The following is a 17237-nucleotide window of genomic DNA, read 5'->3' as shown; positions in this document are numbered from 1 at the left end:
AGGGGAATAAAAGCCTACACAGACCAGGGTAGGCCTTGGATCTATGGACTCAGGAAGAAAAACAAGCCTAGAGGGGGAACCACCAACCTGGGGTCCATAGGGTTCATATACTTCTGTTTTTATTATGACTAAAACACGTATAATTATATTCCCTAACAACCTAGAAATATAGTCATGACTATGCGGTGTTCATAACTAAAACTAGAATGCTAACAGAGTTAATGAAGGACTCACATTTAGTACTTAGAAGGGAAATTGCTATGTAGCACTTAGCAATTCTGCAGAGCTAGGCCTGGGAACCCACACATCTAGTCAACTGGACTTCAGAAACAAAGTACTGTTTTCAAAGCATCCTCAGGGCTACTGTGGGATGATCATGGCTTTCTACTACTGTTTGTTGTTTTTTTTTTTTAATGGTTATTTATTTTTTAGAGAGAGAGAGAGAGACAGAGTGTGAGTGCGGGAAGGGCAGAGAGAGAGGGAGACACAGAATCCAAAGCAGGCTCCAGGCTCTGAGCTGTCAGCACAGAGCCCGATGTGGGACTCGAACCCACAAACCATGAGATCATGACCTGAGCCGAAGTCGGACACTTAACCGACTGAGCCACCCAGGCGCCCTCTCTACTACTGCTTTTTAATTGGTTATTCGGTTAACACTAAGGCAGACTGATTTTTCAGACTGTTAGCGTTCAAGAACTAGCTTTTAAGACACATAAATATTTTAGTTCAAATATGGATCACCTATACTCTTATAACCAAAACAGATATATGCCCAATTTCTCCAAATCTGCTTAGACCAGGATAGAAACAGAAAAAAGTTCTCTTGCTAACAAAAAGCAACAGGTGGGGAAATCATTAGCATATTCATGTGGTTCTAAAATCAAATAATACATAAAATAATACATTCAGAAGTCCTACTTCCACTGCTGTCATCTAACTTGTTTCTAGCCACCCCCAACAGGTAACCATTTTTAGTTTCTTGTGTGTGCTTTCAGTTTATGCATACTGTATATGAGCAAACAAATACATCTGATCTTATTCTCCCCATCTCTGCTTTACTACAAAAAGTATCATACTATACACATAGCTCTGCATTTTCCTCTTTAACAGTAATACATCTTGGAGATGTTATCCTGTATTAGTACATACTAAATCTTCTTCATTCTTTTTTCTTAAAAGCTATACAATTTTCCATTATATAAATGTTCTGGAAATTAAATAGTTTCTTATCAATAAAACATTTAAGTTGTTCTGGTCTTTTGTTATTACAATGTTGCAATGAATGACCTTGAATATACATCATTGCCTATATACCTACAGGATAAAGGCCCAGATGAGGCTTAGTGGATCAAAAGGTACGTGTATTTGTAATTCTGATAAACAATGGATCTTACTTTTTCGATGTTCTGAATCCATTAAAAAATCTGATAAAGGTTACAAACTTGGCCCCTATAATAATGAACACATACAAAATTTACATACTCTAAGTGGACCCTATGAGCCCTCACGTGGATCAATCTCTGGAGATATTGAAAGAGCAGATAATTTACAAAGGGGTCTCAGAGCCATAATTTCAAAACTCCAAAAACTTTGAGAGATTTTACCTTGGTTGATTTCAGCTGCGGAGGGTCCTAAGCTCAAGCTCTTCTTCTGCTGAGCATTTTTGGCAAGTAGTGTGTGCTTGTCATCATTCCCTGTATCCATCTCTGAAATGGTGACAGCCAGAATCCGGCAGAAATTAGCAAGCTGCTGCTGATCAAAATTGGATACTAAAGAACTCAGATTGGGGACTTCATCTAGTCGGATCATTTCCTACAGGAAACACAAATAAAACAATCCCCATGCTCAGTTCATTTGACACTGGATGTGCCCCTTGTTTGCATTCCCCAAAGAATGGGGCTTGGCAGCTAGACCACTTAGGTTAAATCCCAGCTCTGCAAACTGCAGCTGTGCAAACACAGGTAAATTATGGAACCTCTCTAAGTCTCTGTGTGCTCAACTGTCAAATGGGACTAACATACCTTATAGGATTGGTCTGAGGATTAAACCTTTGAAAACCATTGTTCTTATTCTTTGTTCATGTGGCTCATTTTGTCTATTTAGAAAAGCAAAGCAAAGCAAAGCAAAGCAAAGCAAAGCAAATGCCTACCACTCAAGTTTTATCATTCATAAATTGCCATTCTTGCTACAGATGTTTTCTTTTTAAGAAATAAGAAATAAAGTATTCCTAACCAGTTGTGTTCCCATCTCTCCTGCCAGAGGGAACCTTTATTTTGAACTGTTTATTATTCCCACACGTTCTTATATTTCCATAAAAATATATGGTATTAAAGTGAAGGAAACCACCAACAAAAGAAACAGCAACCTACTGTTGAAGATATTTGTAAATGATGTATCTGATGAGGGGTTAATATCCAAAAAATAAAGAACTTACACAATGCGACATCAAAAATGATCTGATAAAAAAAATGGGCAGAGAATCTAAACAGACATTTTTCGGGGCGCCTGGGTGGCTCAGTCAGTTAAGCGGCTAACTTCGGCTCAGGTCATGATCTCACGGTCCGTGAGTTCGAGCCCTGCGTCGGGCTCTGTGCTGACGGCTCAGAGCCTGGAGCCTGTTTCAGATTCTGTGTCTCCCTCTCTCTGACCCTCCCCCGTTCATGCTCTGTCTCTCTCTGTCTCAAAAATAAATAAACGTTAAAAAAAAAAAAATTTTTAAATAGACACTTTTCCAAAGAAGACATACAGAAGGCCAACAGACAAATGAAAAGATTTCAGGAGAGAAATGCAAATCAAAACCACAATGAGATATCACCTCATTATCTGTCAGAATGGCTAATATTAAAAAGGCAGGAAATAACAAGTGTTAGGATGTGGAAAAAAAGGAGGATGGTACACTGTTGGTAGGAATGTAAACTGATACAGCCACTACGGAAAACAGTATGGAGTTTCCTCAAAAAAAAAAAAAAAAAAAAAAAAAAAAAATCAAAAACAGAAATATCAATGATCCAGTAATTTCACCACTGGGTATTTACCCAAAGAAAACAAAAACAGTAATTTGAAAAAAATATATGCACCCCTATAGTTATTGAAGCATTATTTACAATAGCCAAGATAGAGAAGCAACCCAAGTGTTCATCAACAGATGAATGGATAAAGAAGACATGGTATATACATGGACAATGGAATATTATTCAGCCATAAAGAAGGATGAGATCTTGCCATTTACAACAACATGGGGAGACCAAAAGGATATAATGCTAAGTGAAATAAGTCAGAGAAAGACAAATACCATTTGATTTCATTTGTATAGGAGTCTACAAAACGAAACAAATGAATAAACAAAACAGAAAAAGACTCATAAATACAGAGAACAAACTGGTGGTTGCCAGAAGAGAGGCGATTGGGGGGGATGGGCAAAATAGGTCAAGGGGATTAAGAGGTACAAACTTCCAGTTATAAAAGAAATAAGTTGTAGGGATGAAAAGTACAGCATGGGGAATATAGTCAATAATATTACAGTAACATTGTACGGTGACAGATGGTGACTACACTCAGTGGCGAGTATAGCTTAATGTATAAAATCACCGAATCACTAGGCTGTATACCTGAAACTAGTATTACATTGCATGTCAACTATACTTCAATAAAAAATAAATCAAAAAATTTAAAAACATTGTTTTGTTTTTAAAACCAACAATGTATTGTTTTGCATGTACAGTGTGAATTATATATGACACCTTACTGTTAGTTAACACTGGGATTTTTTTTTAAATTTATGCCACTTCTGACAACAGAAAGTTAGTGCTTTTTCAACTTTTATTTATTTTTAAGTAGGCTCTGGCCCAATATGGGGCTTGAACTCACAATCCCAAGATCAAGAGTCGCATGCTCTACTGATTGGGCCAGCCAGGTGCCTCTCAACACTAGGATTAAATTACACAGATACAAGTAGCTCTAATTCATTCATTTTTTCACTCTTTTACTCCAGTGTATTTAACCAGTGTGTGTGTGTACGGACACACACACACACTCATACTATACACATAGCTCTGCATTTTCCTCTTTAACAGTAATACATCTTGGAGATGTTATCCTGTTATTAGTACATACCAAATCTTATATATACACATATATATGTGTGTGTGTGTGTGTGTGTGTGTGTGTGTGTGTGTGTGTGTGTGTGTTGTGTTTAGGTAGGCTATAATTTTTCACTATTAAACAATGCTGCCATGAACATTCCTATAGGTGTCTCCTTGTGTGCTTGCACAAGTAACCAATTATCTAGAGTAAGCAATAGCAGGCATTCTTGTCTTTTTGACTTTAACAGGAATATTTCCAAAGTTTCAACATTAAGTTTTCTGTTTGCTGTAAGTTAACGGATATCCTGTATCAAGTTAAGGAATTTTCCTTCTATTCCTAACTTCTATCATAAATGAATACTGAATTTTATGAAATGCTTTGTTATTTTAGTTTCTTTCTTTTTTTTTATTCTTCTCTACAATCTGCAAATGTTGCATGTTGTATGAGCTTCTCTTCTTCTGAAACATCCTTATATTCCTCAGAAAATACCTACTACTGCCCTTCATCTCACTGATTCACTTCCACTGAACTGGATATTTCTCAATCACTGCACATACCCTATGATCTTGTAATTATCTGTTTATTTTCCACATAAACTTATGCTGCCTTGAGGCTGTCCAGAGCCTCAACACATAAGAGTTGGTGGTGAGGGTCTCAGTAAATGTGTACTGAACAGGTGAATGATTCCTAGAAGCCCTCATGAGTTCCACTCTTACTTCTGGGAATGAAGGCCTGAAGTTCGCTGTGGAGGAGCTACCTGGGGGCAGCCCCTTCCACCTTTGCCTTCTCCTTCCCCAGTACACAACAAATGGGAGCCATTGTTATTATTGGTAACTGTAACTTTCAGCCCTGTTCCTCTAGCTCTGTGATGGGTCATAAACTAGGTCCTACCACCCTCCAAGCCCACTTCCTTGTGTTATATTTTAATTTTAAAATTTAATACATACAACATACGTTACGAAGCATAATCAAGTGAATAGCTGTGTGTGCCTTTCCTATCACATTTTCCTGCTTCTCTGCCAGAGGTAACCACAAACCTGAATTTTATTTTTGCTTTGCTGTTAAGATAAAAAAAGCTTTGTGTATGAGTTGAGTTTGCTTATTTCAGAGCTTTATAAAAATGATACACTATACACAGTCTTCTGTAACTGACTTCTACCAGTACTTTCTATGAGTTAGCTATGTTGTTGCCTATATCAACAATTTATTCACTTCCACTACTTTATAATATTCCATTGTGTGGATAGAGAAAATTTATCCATTCTACTGCTGATGGATCACAGACTTGGTTTCAGTTTTTTGACCCTGAAACAATGCTATATTATTTATAATGCTATATTATATATAAACAATGCTATATATGTGTTTCTTGATGCACATGTACAGAAGTATTTCTGGCTTCCAAACCATTCCGATAATGTCCAAGAATAAGAAAAAGTTTCCATCACAACCCAATAAAACATACGTAGGTGAATGTATAAATATGTGACAAAAACTTAAATAATAACCCTTACATGATACACTTTAATCTTTTCTATTTAGCTGACAGACCCAGTGGATTGATTTCACAATCTCTTGGCTTTGATGTAGTGTTTTCATTTCTAAGAATTACTGGTCTGTCTGGGACGGAGTTCATCCACAAGCATGCCTGGGAATAGGTTACAGGTGACCCAGGCACAAGAATGATGCCTCGGACCTCAGGGTAGTGCTTCCCTAGGTGCTAGATCACGAGGTATGCACATGTTCAACTAGAAAAGAAGATAAATATATTCTGCAGGAACAAAAAGATATCAGCAGTATATAAGTATTTCCAATGATATACATTCTCACCAACATTTGTGCTCTCATGGTGGCCTTAATTTGCATTTCCCTCATTATTAATGAAGCATCTTCTTTTATTTATAGATTCTGTGAAATGCTTGCTTACATCACTGCCTCCCCCCGCCCCTTTTTTTAACTAGGTTGTCTTTTTCTTGCTGATTTGTAAGAATTCTTGATAAATTCTGAATACCAATTTGTTAGTTACATGGGTTACATATATCTTTTCCTAATCTGTGGCTTGGGTTCCCACTTTCTTTACGGTGCCTACCCCCCTTTCAAACTGCACCAAGGTAACGATGTCTAGCAGAACTCATCACTATTTTTAGCAACACACAAAAATATGAGTGTGACAGGGCATGACAGGCAAGCAGGAAAAGTTATGAAGGAGCAATCCTAGACTCCCATGCTGAGACTGCGAAGGAGTCTAGTGTTTCCACCCTTGAAGCCCCCTTTCACACACTGGCTGGAGCATACAATTATTGGAAAAATGACAAAGACTTTTTATCAAAGAACACAAAGGGTCTGGGACCTGCACACATCTCCAGTGTGTTCCTACAGACAATGGGCCACTTGTGCATCTTCTGCCTGCACGATGACAATCAAGGCCTGGGGAAAATGCAGCAGAAAGACAGAAACGAAAGCTAGGGTAACCGCAATGCACGCGGGTAGCCTTTTCTCTGCAAGAGCAACTCTAAGAGGCAATTCCTGCCACCTCAGTAGTAAGAGGAAGAAATCTTCCCACTGCAACCAACATGGAGGCATGGAATAAGGACTAGGGAAGTAAGCTCCATGTCTTCACAAGCATTACACAAATATCTAATACACTATCTAACAGATATCTAACAGATGGTGTGTTTTTTGGGTTCTAAGTTTTTTATGATATTTTTTAATTTAGTGTTTCATTTTCATCACAGCTCCTCTTTTAAAAAAAATTTTTTAAGTAGGCTCTACATCCAACATGGGGCTTATACTCACGACCCAGAGATCAAGAGTGGTATGTTCCACCAACTGAGCCAGTCAGGTTCCCCTTTGTGTGTTTTTAAAAAAAAAAAATTAAAAAAAAAATTTTTAATGTTTATTTGAGAGACAGAGAGAGAGAATGAACATGAGTGGGGGAGGGGCAGAGAGCGAGAGAGACAGAATCTGAAGCAGGCTCTAGGCTCTGAGCTTGTCAGCACGACAGCTCACTAACTGTGAGATCATGACCTGAGTTGAAATCGGACGCTTAACCAGCCAACCCAGGCACCCCTGTGTGTGGGATTTCTTTCTTTTTTTTTTTTTAAGTATATTCAGGATCTTTTGAATGTCCATCTTATGACCAAGTGGCAGGCTTTCAGTGCTCACATTTGTGTCTCCTATGTTGGTATCAAATTTTAACTGTTTAAGACTAATGAGATTAAACAGAAGTGAACTTAATAAGTCTAAGCCAAACATCACCATCCAGGGAAACATATCCTGATGAATGAAGGTTTCACAGCATTCAAATATAGAAAAGTGGTAGGAAAATGGAGTTATCCCATAGCATACAGCAGTGTAAGTATGCTAAAAAGATCCTGCATCATAATAATTAGCAAAGGGCAATTTGATTTCAGCAAAGTAACATTAGCCATCACATTAAAGGCAATCTGAACTTTTGAGTTTTATCATTAGTTTGATTTCAATTTATATACTGGCTTAGGTTTTACTGTCACTTAAAACCCATTAGAAGAAGAAATATAACCTACTTTTGTACCTAAATATATTTAAGTTAAAAAAAAAAAAAGTTAACACGAGGAATATGGATGAATTTTTCTTTTAAAAGAGCTCTGTACATCAGTCTTGAGAATCCAATTATCGAAGACACCCTCCACCATCTGGTCATCCACCTGCTGGAGAACATAGCTCACCTTTTTAACACCCAAAATATCTTCAATGAGGGTTGCTGTTTGTAAGAATGTTTTCTTACTCGTCATCAACGTAAACAGGAAGATCACAAAGTCATTCTTTTCTGCCAAACGCTTTGTAACTCCTTCCGTCTATCACAAGGGAGAAGGAGAGAAAAGGCAGGATAGGTTATAATCTTAAAACCTGAAAAGCAAGGTACCCCCTTCTGGAAACTGGAAAAGCAACTTCAAGCTCCCTGAGGAATTCTTCGCAGAGGACTTAAATCCCTATAACCATATACAAAACGTGTGCAAATGCTTTTTGAGAGGATGGGTTTCTCTATGGTAGGTTCACGATATGTTCTGACCTAATACCTGCCTAGTAACTCAATGAGGAGCTACACACTAGCACCCAATAGCCCAAGTTTTATTTGGCCAGCAGTACATTTTAAGTAGTGAATGCCAATGTCTTCAGGCATGACGTCCTTACTCCAGATTAACCAAAATCTGCACCGTCCCCACCCCAAAACAGGCACCTCCAGACATTTCTTCATTTCTGCCTAATCCCTGGAATTAAGCCAGATCAGCATAGAGTTGGACCATATCATACTATGTTCTTCACATTTTTGTTTCCTCCTTTCCTTTTTTTTTTTTTAAACTGAACTGTGTTTTGCTGGAGTATCACTGATTAACATTAGGTGTCATTAACAAAAGCCTCATAAAACTAATGACCACATGGAAGTTGCCCAAGAGGGGGTCATCATACATACATCATCTTTTAAAATAAGGACAAGTTCTTACTGACCTCAGTTGCAAGAATAGTTGTACGTTAGCTGAACAATTAGTTTACTTTTATCTTCTAGGTCTGTCTGTGCCTCTCTGTCCACTAGCTACATGTGGCTACTGAGCACTTGAAACATGGTGCTCCAAGTGTAAAATACACACTGAGTTTTGAAAGCTTAGTAAGAAAAAAGAAAGTAAATATCTTATTAATAATTACTTACAATTGTTTACATGTTGGAATAATCTTAGTCTTTTTTTTTTTTTTTTTTTTTAGAGAGAGCACGCAAGCAGGGAAAAGGGGCAGAGGGAGATGGGAGCAGACAGGGAGAAAGAAGGAGAGGGAGAGAGAGAGAGAGAGAGAGAGAGAGAGAGAGGGAGGGAGAGGGAGGGGGAGGGGGAGGGGGGGAGAGAGAGGGGGAGGGAGGGAGGGAGGGGGGAGGGGGGGGAGAGGGGGAGAGAGAGAGAGAGAGAGAGAGAGAGAGAGAGAGAGAGAGAGAGAGAATGAGAATCTCAAGCAACTCTACACTCATCATTGAGCCCGAAATGGGGCTCGATCCCTTGACCCCAGGATTATGACCTGAGCTGAAATCAAGAATCAGATGCTCAACTGACTGAGACACCCAGGTGGCCTGACATATTGGAATAATCTTGATATACTATGCTAAATAAAATATATTATTAAAATTAACTTCACGATTTCTTCCTACTTCTTTTCTTACTTTCTAAAAAAATGTGGCTATAAGGAAATTTAAAATAATCTAAGTGGTTCACGCTATATTTCTGTTGCATGGCACAGTTACAGATGCTGAACTGCGTAAGTGTTGAAACTTATTTCTCTATTTGTGTTGGTTGATAAGAAGCTTAAACCCAAATTTATGTCCCATCCACAACACCACTGATTTTATAGTCAGCCCAATTCCTGGATACATGTTACACCCTCACCGTGTTCCACCCTTTTCCTTACCTACTTCTAAATTTATGATTTATGATCTTGGTAGATTTTATACAAGATGCCTGAAACCTCTTTTGGAATGAGGCAAGAAATGAAATGTAATTAAATGCTCTGCTGTATTTTCATAGCACACAGATTTCACTTCTACAGGGGCACTGGTTTCATTTCTGCCATGTATTATGCTGCTTACAGTTTACCACAGTATCCTAAAAGATGGATACTGTGTTTTACAAAAACTACCACATGTATGTTACTTTACAAGGTGCTTTCACATCTATCATCCCACTTAGTCCTCATAACAAGCCTACAATGTTGGTAAGATTACTGACTGCACTCTCCTGATAAGAAACTAAAAGCTCAGGGAGGTAAATTAATAAGCACTGAGCCATGAGCCAGAACTCCAAATCATGTTCTAGCACTAAGTGCTAGGCTTTTTCCTTTCTACCAAAATGCTTCTTTTATCCACCTTTCTTTCTTGCTCAGGGTCGACCAAACAGAGTGTCCTGCTCAATATATTGGTGAGGCTTCTGGTTCCTGTTTTGTTTTCTAACAAGAAAAATGAAGAAACAGAAATAAAGGGATTAAAAGGAATCTTAAAAGGAATACATTCTCCCAGTGCATGTATCCACTTGGTAAGTGATTGTTCAGTCTCTGCTTGGACAGAGTCTGTCTCTGGAGAGATTGTTTAGTCTCTCCAGGGCTAAAGGAGATCACCACCTGCTGCAGTAGCCCTGGCTCTTAACACTTTCTACAAAATTCTGCCTCCCCGTAATTCCCACCTGTTGGTCCTGGTTCTCAGACCCATGTAAGTCAATCCAATTGCCCCGTGTCTGAGGATAGCTCTCATGTCCACCCCCCCCCCTCGAACTTTCCCCTATCAAGCACTGCAGATGTGGTGGGGAGATAAATGGGGCCCCAAGGGCAGGCATACTTACACAGACACAGGTATTATACAGGATGCTCAAACAGTCCTTGGACATTTCATCACTTACTGAAAGTGAAAGGGGAATAACTGGTTATTTTCCTCATTGAAAAGATATTGTAACAGAATTAAACTTTTTGAACACAAGAACTGGTCCTCACAATCTCCTCCAAGATGATTACTTTCCTTTTAGCACACCTCTTTCCGGTCCTTGCTTACCAAAGATTTTCATGATACTCCTCAGAAACTACAAGCCAATTAGTATATGGATTTTTGGTTGGTAGTAGCCCTTTTTTTCCTATGCTCCATAGCCTTCATGTTTTCAATCTACTGTGGTGTCATCACTTAATAGCCATGTTCTCTCTGTAGTTTGCTTAGAGTATATCCAGGGTTTTGGATGGGGGGGGGGGGGGGATTTTTGTTATTTAAATAGACTAAAAATAAGCAATTTAATATATGTGTGTAACCTTTTTATGCTTGTGTTGCATCGGTTCCTCAAGATACATTTCCAAAAGCAGAACTGCCAGAATCCCGAGTATGAGCTTCCTGACTGAGCGTTACAAGTCTCCATTGAAAGTGCTACTAGCAGCAAACAAAGGTTATCATTTTTACTAAAGACTATAAGTGTGTTTTTGTTTTTTTGTTATTTCTGTTGGGGAAATGGCTTTTATTGCCTGACCTACTAACTCCAACAAAGAACTAGCTACTTCTCTGTGAGTAGGAACAGGGGAATACCATAAAAAGGAAACAACTGTCATGACCCCAAAGCCTGGAGAGAATAAAACTAAGTATGAACCATCAACGAAGTGTTTTCTTTGGCATTAAATTTTTTAAAACTGTTTCCATTCATTCCTATGCTGCCACAAACTCTAAAATGCTAGGTCTCCCTCTGAGATGTCAATGGGTGGTCCTGACAAGCTAGCTTGACCAGAAGAGTTATCTGATACAATCTTGAGACAGTGCAGATGTCTCATATACCTCATCACTACCTTTTAACCTGTTGGGGCTTTTTGGTTTATCTCATGACTTCAGAGCAGGTTGGAATACCAGATCAGTGTATCTCAATAATTCTAGACCTTTCATTTTCAAAAGGAACTGGAGTTCACTCATTCATCAAATATTTATTTGGTACCTACTCTAGAGCAGATAAAGAATACACAGTGTTTAGTGGGGGGAAAAAAATCCTAGCCCTAATGGAACTTATAAATCTAGTACAAGAAAGAATGAGTACCCCAAAAAGTAATTACAAGATGCCACTTATTATCAGTGCATAGAGAACCCAAAGAACCAATTTAGATAGAGTACAAAGCTGAGACATCAAAGATGAATATGAGTCTTCTTAACCACTGCTGCACGCACTAACAAGGCCTTATGTAGTCTGGTTTGTTCCAGTTAAGGAGGGAATTTTTTTTTTTTGTATTTAAGAAAAGATACTTTTCCTTTCGCCTTGTCACATCAGAGAGAGCAAGATGGGTCAGCAGCAGCTCTACTGGAGCCATCTGAGGAAGTCTGAGCAGGGTTCTCGTTCTTGACGCATCTGCTCAAACCACCACGGTCTGATCAGGAAACACGGCCTCAGTATGTGCCGCCAGTGTTTCTGTCCGTAGGCGAAGGATATAGGGTTCATTAAGTTGGATTAAGTGAACTTCCTTGAGTGGGTCATCCAAGATACCTACCTTACCCACAGATATCTAGGATAGCTACCTTAGTGTTCATTGTACATAAAAGTAATTCAATTAAAAACATGTGTATATGAGGTTTGTAAAAAAGCATTCATCAAATGTTAAAAGTGATCTCTGGCACATATGTATGTATTTATTTTTGTGATTGTTGGCTTTTAATGCCAAAGAAAAGTGCTCTTTTTTCTCCTTATTAAATACTGAATACCTAAAAATAATACTTGTAACATGCAGAAGTTATAAAAAGGAATAAAAGAATAATACCCATAAGACCCATCACCCAGCTTAAGAAATAAGCTACCAAAACCCTTTGACTTTTTAACCCTTACCATTTCTGGTAATGACTGAACTTTTTACCAAGAGCACGTATCACCTTTATAACAACAACAACAACAACAATATAAAACAAATGATCCTACCAGGTTATTCTTTATTCCCTCAATTAACTAGACAGGAGAAATAAGAGTTTTCAGAGAAAACCTAAAAGTTGGGCCCAGAGACTATCAGAATCTACTAAGATGCAATTCTTTCAGCCCAGTGGTTTTCACACTTTTTCGTTTAAAGCCCCAGATCTATATTTCTACTGAGTATAAAACTGATAAAGAGAGCTGCCTAGTTGGGGGAGGAGAGCACATGCTGGCACTGAATAAATAATAGAAGGCAGACCCTCACTTTTGAGTTAGGAGGTAAAAGAAGAGAAGCCCCTGAAAACCACGTCACATCAGCAGGCTGGGAAATGAGGGCCAGTGGCTTGCAAGTATACTTACTTTTCAGTTTCTGTCCCCGGATAGAGATTGTAGGCCTCATAAGAATTTCTACAAGGAGCTATAGATAAAAATTTAAAGAGTTAAAAAAAAAAAAAAAAAAAGAAAGAAAATTGGGTAAAATCTTCATAATTATTTCCAAGCATAACTTATAAAACAATTTTTGTCATGATAACTGATGGCCCAAACATCTGTTCCCAACACACCCAGAAAGCAGTGAGGCTCATAGGAATAAGCACTGTACCAAGAGTCAGGAAGCCTGGGTTCTAGTCACAGCTCAGCTCAGCCACCTAGTCCCCATGTCAACTTGGGCAAGTAATTCTCTCCATGGCCTCAGCTTTCTCATTTTATTTTTATTTTTAAATTATTTAACTATTTTATTTTTTTGAGAGATAGAGAGGCGGAGAGAGAGGGAGAGAGAGAATCCCAGGCAGGCTCTGCACCATCAGTGCCTAGCCCAGTGCAGGGCTCAAACTCACAGAACCAGGAGATCATACCTGAGCCGAAACTAAGAGTCAGAGGCTAAACCAACTGGGCCACCCAGGCATCCCTGAAGACTTGAACATTATAAACCAACAAGCTCTAACAGATATCTATATAACATTCTGCCTATCAACAGAATACACATACATTCTACTCAAGCATACATGGAATATTCTCCAGGATAAATCATATATTAGACCATAAAACAAGCCTCAATAAATTGAAAGGACTGAAATTACACAAAGCATATTATCTGATCACAACGGAATAAAATTAAAAATACCAGAAAGAAATCTGGGAAATTCACCAATGTGGAAAATTAAAAAACACATATAAATGAGTCAAAAAAATTAGAAAATACTTTGAGATAAATGAATACAGTAAAACTTATGATATAGCTAAAGCTGTGTTTAGATGGAAATTTATAGTTGTAAATGCCTATATTTAAAAAAAAGAATTATCTCAAACCAATAACCTTATCTTTCACATTAAGACACTGGAGAAAGAGGTACAAACCCAAAGTATGCAGAAGAAAGGAAATAATAAGAATTAGAGTAAAAATTAATTTAGTAGAGAATAGAAAGTAACAGAGAAAATCAATAATATCACCACCAACCTTAGAGAAAACAAAAACTGCCCTCCTGCTGAGGGATACTTTTAACTATTATATGTGGTACTACGCTAAGCATCTTTATATACAAACTTTATTTCATTTTGACTTACATCTTCATGAGAAAGTTACAGAAAGAAATGTAAACAAGGCAAAATGATTAATGATCTTTAAGGTTTTAGGCATGCTCCACAAATGGTTTTCTAAAGAGATGCCCCACTTCTCAAAATCATCCAAAGTTATAAGATGCTCAAGTGGAAGATGGATTATGTCAATGAATAAATTAAAAGTCCTTTAATGCCAAGCTATGGATTATGGCCTATAGACATTTCATTTGGTCCACATCTACTGAAAAGCTGGGAGATTTTACATAAGAATCTAGATTTCCCACACACCCCCAGGGCAACAATAGTCAATGGGGGTAAAAGAGTCATTTCCCCATAAAATGGGCACACACTCTCCACTTCTCCAGAGTCCCTGCAGGCATTTAATTTACACAGATCATGACTCGGGCTGCTTCAGTCCAGTAAGGTACCTACTTGACCCTGTACGCATCTGACTTTACAAACTCTAGGATACACTTTTCACTGCCACGTCAGGGGTTGGGTCAAGTTGACAAAGGAGTGGTCTAACCACCAGCGTGCCCAATTATTCCAATTCATACTGAAGAAAGGGTGACTTTGGGGCATAGCTAGTGACTGGCAGAGGAAGAAATAAAGAGCTCTGTCTGAAACAGGAGCAAGATGACAAGGGAGTTCAACAAGAACAAATGCACCCAACTAAAGGTAAGTCGAGAGCAAAAGGACCAGAGCAAAATCTCCTATTTATCAACAGACGAAATTCCTGGAGAAGCCAATCTTCCCCAAAGCAGACCAAAACCTCACAAAATCACAAAACTTTGATCCAAACAGACATCAGGCTAGAGACCCCAGATACCCACATTATTTTTGTTTTCCTCCCATAAATACAGTGGTTTTTATTACAATACATTCCTTGATGAACAATTCAGAGGTAAAGGATCCCTCGAGCTGGTCATTAAGTAACTGTTGCAGGACCCCTACAGCTGCTGAGGAGAGGCAATGTTGAGCAACAATTAGGGAATAAAGACTATGACTGATGCTATGGATGCAAATGTGTAACAATCTTTACTTTTGTGGAAAATGGCATCTTTAAGGAAACATTTTTTAAATTGCAGTATAACAGGGACGCCTGGGTGGCTCAGTTGGTTGGGCAGCCGACTTCAGCTCAGGTCATGATCTTGCAGTCCGTGAGTTCAAGCCCTACATCAGGCTCTGTGCTGACAGCTCAGAGCCTAGAGCCTGCTTCGGATTCTGTGTCCCCCTCTCTCTCTGCCCCTCCCCCACTCACACTCTGTCTCGCTCTGTCTCTCAAAAATAAATGTTAAAAAAAAATTTAAATTGCAGTATAACATGAGCCAGCAGAGTATACACCATAAATGTATAGCTCCCGTTTTTACAAGGTGAACATCCTTCCTGTATCTAAAAAGTAAACCCCTCTCCATTTAAAAGTACCATAAACAAAGTCAAAATTTAATTTTAAAACTTGGAAAAAAAACCCAACACATATAACAAAGGACCTTTATTTTTCTTAATGTATTTATTTATTTATTTATTTATTTTTGAGAGGGGGGAGGGGGAGGGAGAGGGAGAGGGAGAGGGAGCATGTGAGCACACGTGTACGAGCAGGGGAGGGGCAGAGAATCCGAAGTGGACCCTGCGCTGACAGCAGAGGGGCTCCAAGGCTCACTAACAGCCAAAGTTGGATGCTTAACCGACTGAGCCATGCAGGTCTCCCAACAAAGGACCTTTAAAAACCGAGTACTTACAAAGTGTTACAGTCTAAACGTTTGTGTCCTCCCAAAATTTGTATGTTAAATCCTAATGCCAAATGGAATAGCATTAGGAGGTGGGGCCTATGGAAGCTGATTAGGTAAGGAGGGCACAGCTCTCAGGAATGAGATTATGTCCTTCTAAAAAAGTCTCCTGAGATATCCCTAGCCCCTCCCACTACATGAGGACAAGGAGAGGCTGGCAGTCTACAACCTGGAAGAGGGCCTTCACTAGGCAGCAAATTTGCCAAAGCCATGACCATGGACTTCTCAGCCCCAAGAACTACAAGAAATAGATTTCTTTTGTTTATAAGTTACCCAGTCTGTGACAGTTTGTTATAGCAGCCCAAACTAAAATGGAAAATCAATAAAGAAAGGCCTAATAACCAAATAGAAAAGGATGCAAAGACACTAAGAGACAACTGGCAGAAAAGGAATTACTTATAAATACATGAAAAGATCTTCAATCCCACTCATGGAAAAATGCAAATTTTAAAAACTATGAAGAGAATATATAAAATACTCTTAGAAGGCATAAGACGACAACCCAATTAAAAAATGAGAAAAGGAAATAGAGATTTTCCAAGGAAGACATACAGATGACCTATAAGCACATAAAAAGACGTTCAACGTCATTAGCCATCTGGAAAATCCACACCAAAACCACAGTGAGATACCACTCTATACCCAGTAGCATGGCTATAATCAAAAGCACAGATAATAACAAATGCTGACAAGGATGTGGAAAAATTAGAACCCTCAACCCAATTAAAAAATGAGAAAAGGAGGTAGAGATTTTCCAAGGAAGATGTACAGATGACCTATAAGCACATAAAAAGATGTTCAACGTCATTAGCCATCCGGAAAATCCACACCAAAACCACAGCAAGATACCACTCTATACCCAGTAGTATGGCTATAATCAAAAGCACAGATAATAACAAATGCTGACAAGGATATGGAAAAGTTAGAACCCTCATACACATTGGTGGGCATGTAAAATGGGGCAGCTGCTTTGGAAAATAGTCTAAAGGGTCCTCAAGAGATTAAACTTAAGAGTTACCATACACCTCAGCAAACCCACTTCCGGGTATATACCCTAAATTAATAAAAACATATGTCCACACAGAAAATGGACACAAATGTTAAGAGTAGCATTATTCCTAATAGCTAAAAGGTAGAACCCCAAAAAGCCATCGATTGACAGATATACAAAATGTGGTATGTGCATACAATGGAATGTTCTTCAGCCATAAAAAGAATGCAGTACTCACATAGGCCACAACATGGATGAACTTGAAAACATTAAGCTGAGTTAAAGAAGTCCATAAAAGAAAACCACATATTACATGATTCCATTAAGATGAAATATCCAGAATAGGGCTGTTTATAGAGATAAAAAGTAGAATAAAAGTTGCCTATGACAGAA

The 17237-nt window shown here is 38.5% G+C and overlaps 1 protein-coding gene and 1 pseudogene across 2 annotated transcripts in view; one reads left to right on the top strand and one right to left on the bottom strand.

The window, feature by feature from the left end:
• Positions 1–17237, bottom strand: part of TRPC4AP (transient receptor potential cation channel subfamily C member 4 associated protein) — a 68441-nt gene that overhangs the window by 32998 nt on the left and 18206 nt on the right. For both annotated transcript variants that reach the window (XM_053890333.1, XM_053890332.1), the window contains exons 4-7: positions 12870–12927; positions 10437–10492; positions 7791–7919; positions 1605–1812 (exon numbers count right to left, since the gene is read on the bottom strand). In XM_053890333.1, the coding sequence (XP_053746308.1) occupies positions 1605–1812; positions 7791–7919; positions 10437–10492; positions 12870–12927 (451 nt within the window). The remainder of the gene's footprint in view (positions 1–1604; positions 1813–7790; positions 7920–10436; positions 10493–12869; positions 12928–17237) is intronic.
• On the top strand, positions 11893–12063 carry LOC128773477 (40S ribosomal protein S29-like; annotated as a pseudogene).

Source organism: Panthera pardus, unplaced genomic scaffold (genome assembly GCF_024362965.1).
Source record: "Panthera pardus isolate Hobbes unplaced genomic scaffold, ASM2436296v1 HiC_scaffold_25, whole genome shotgun sequence".
NCBI lineage: Eukaryota > Metazoa > Chordata > Mammalia > Carnivora > Felidae > Panthera > Panthera pardus.
This window is presented reverse-complemented; position numbering and strand designations above follow the sequence as displayed.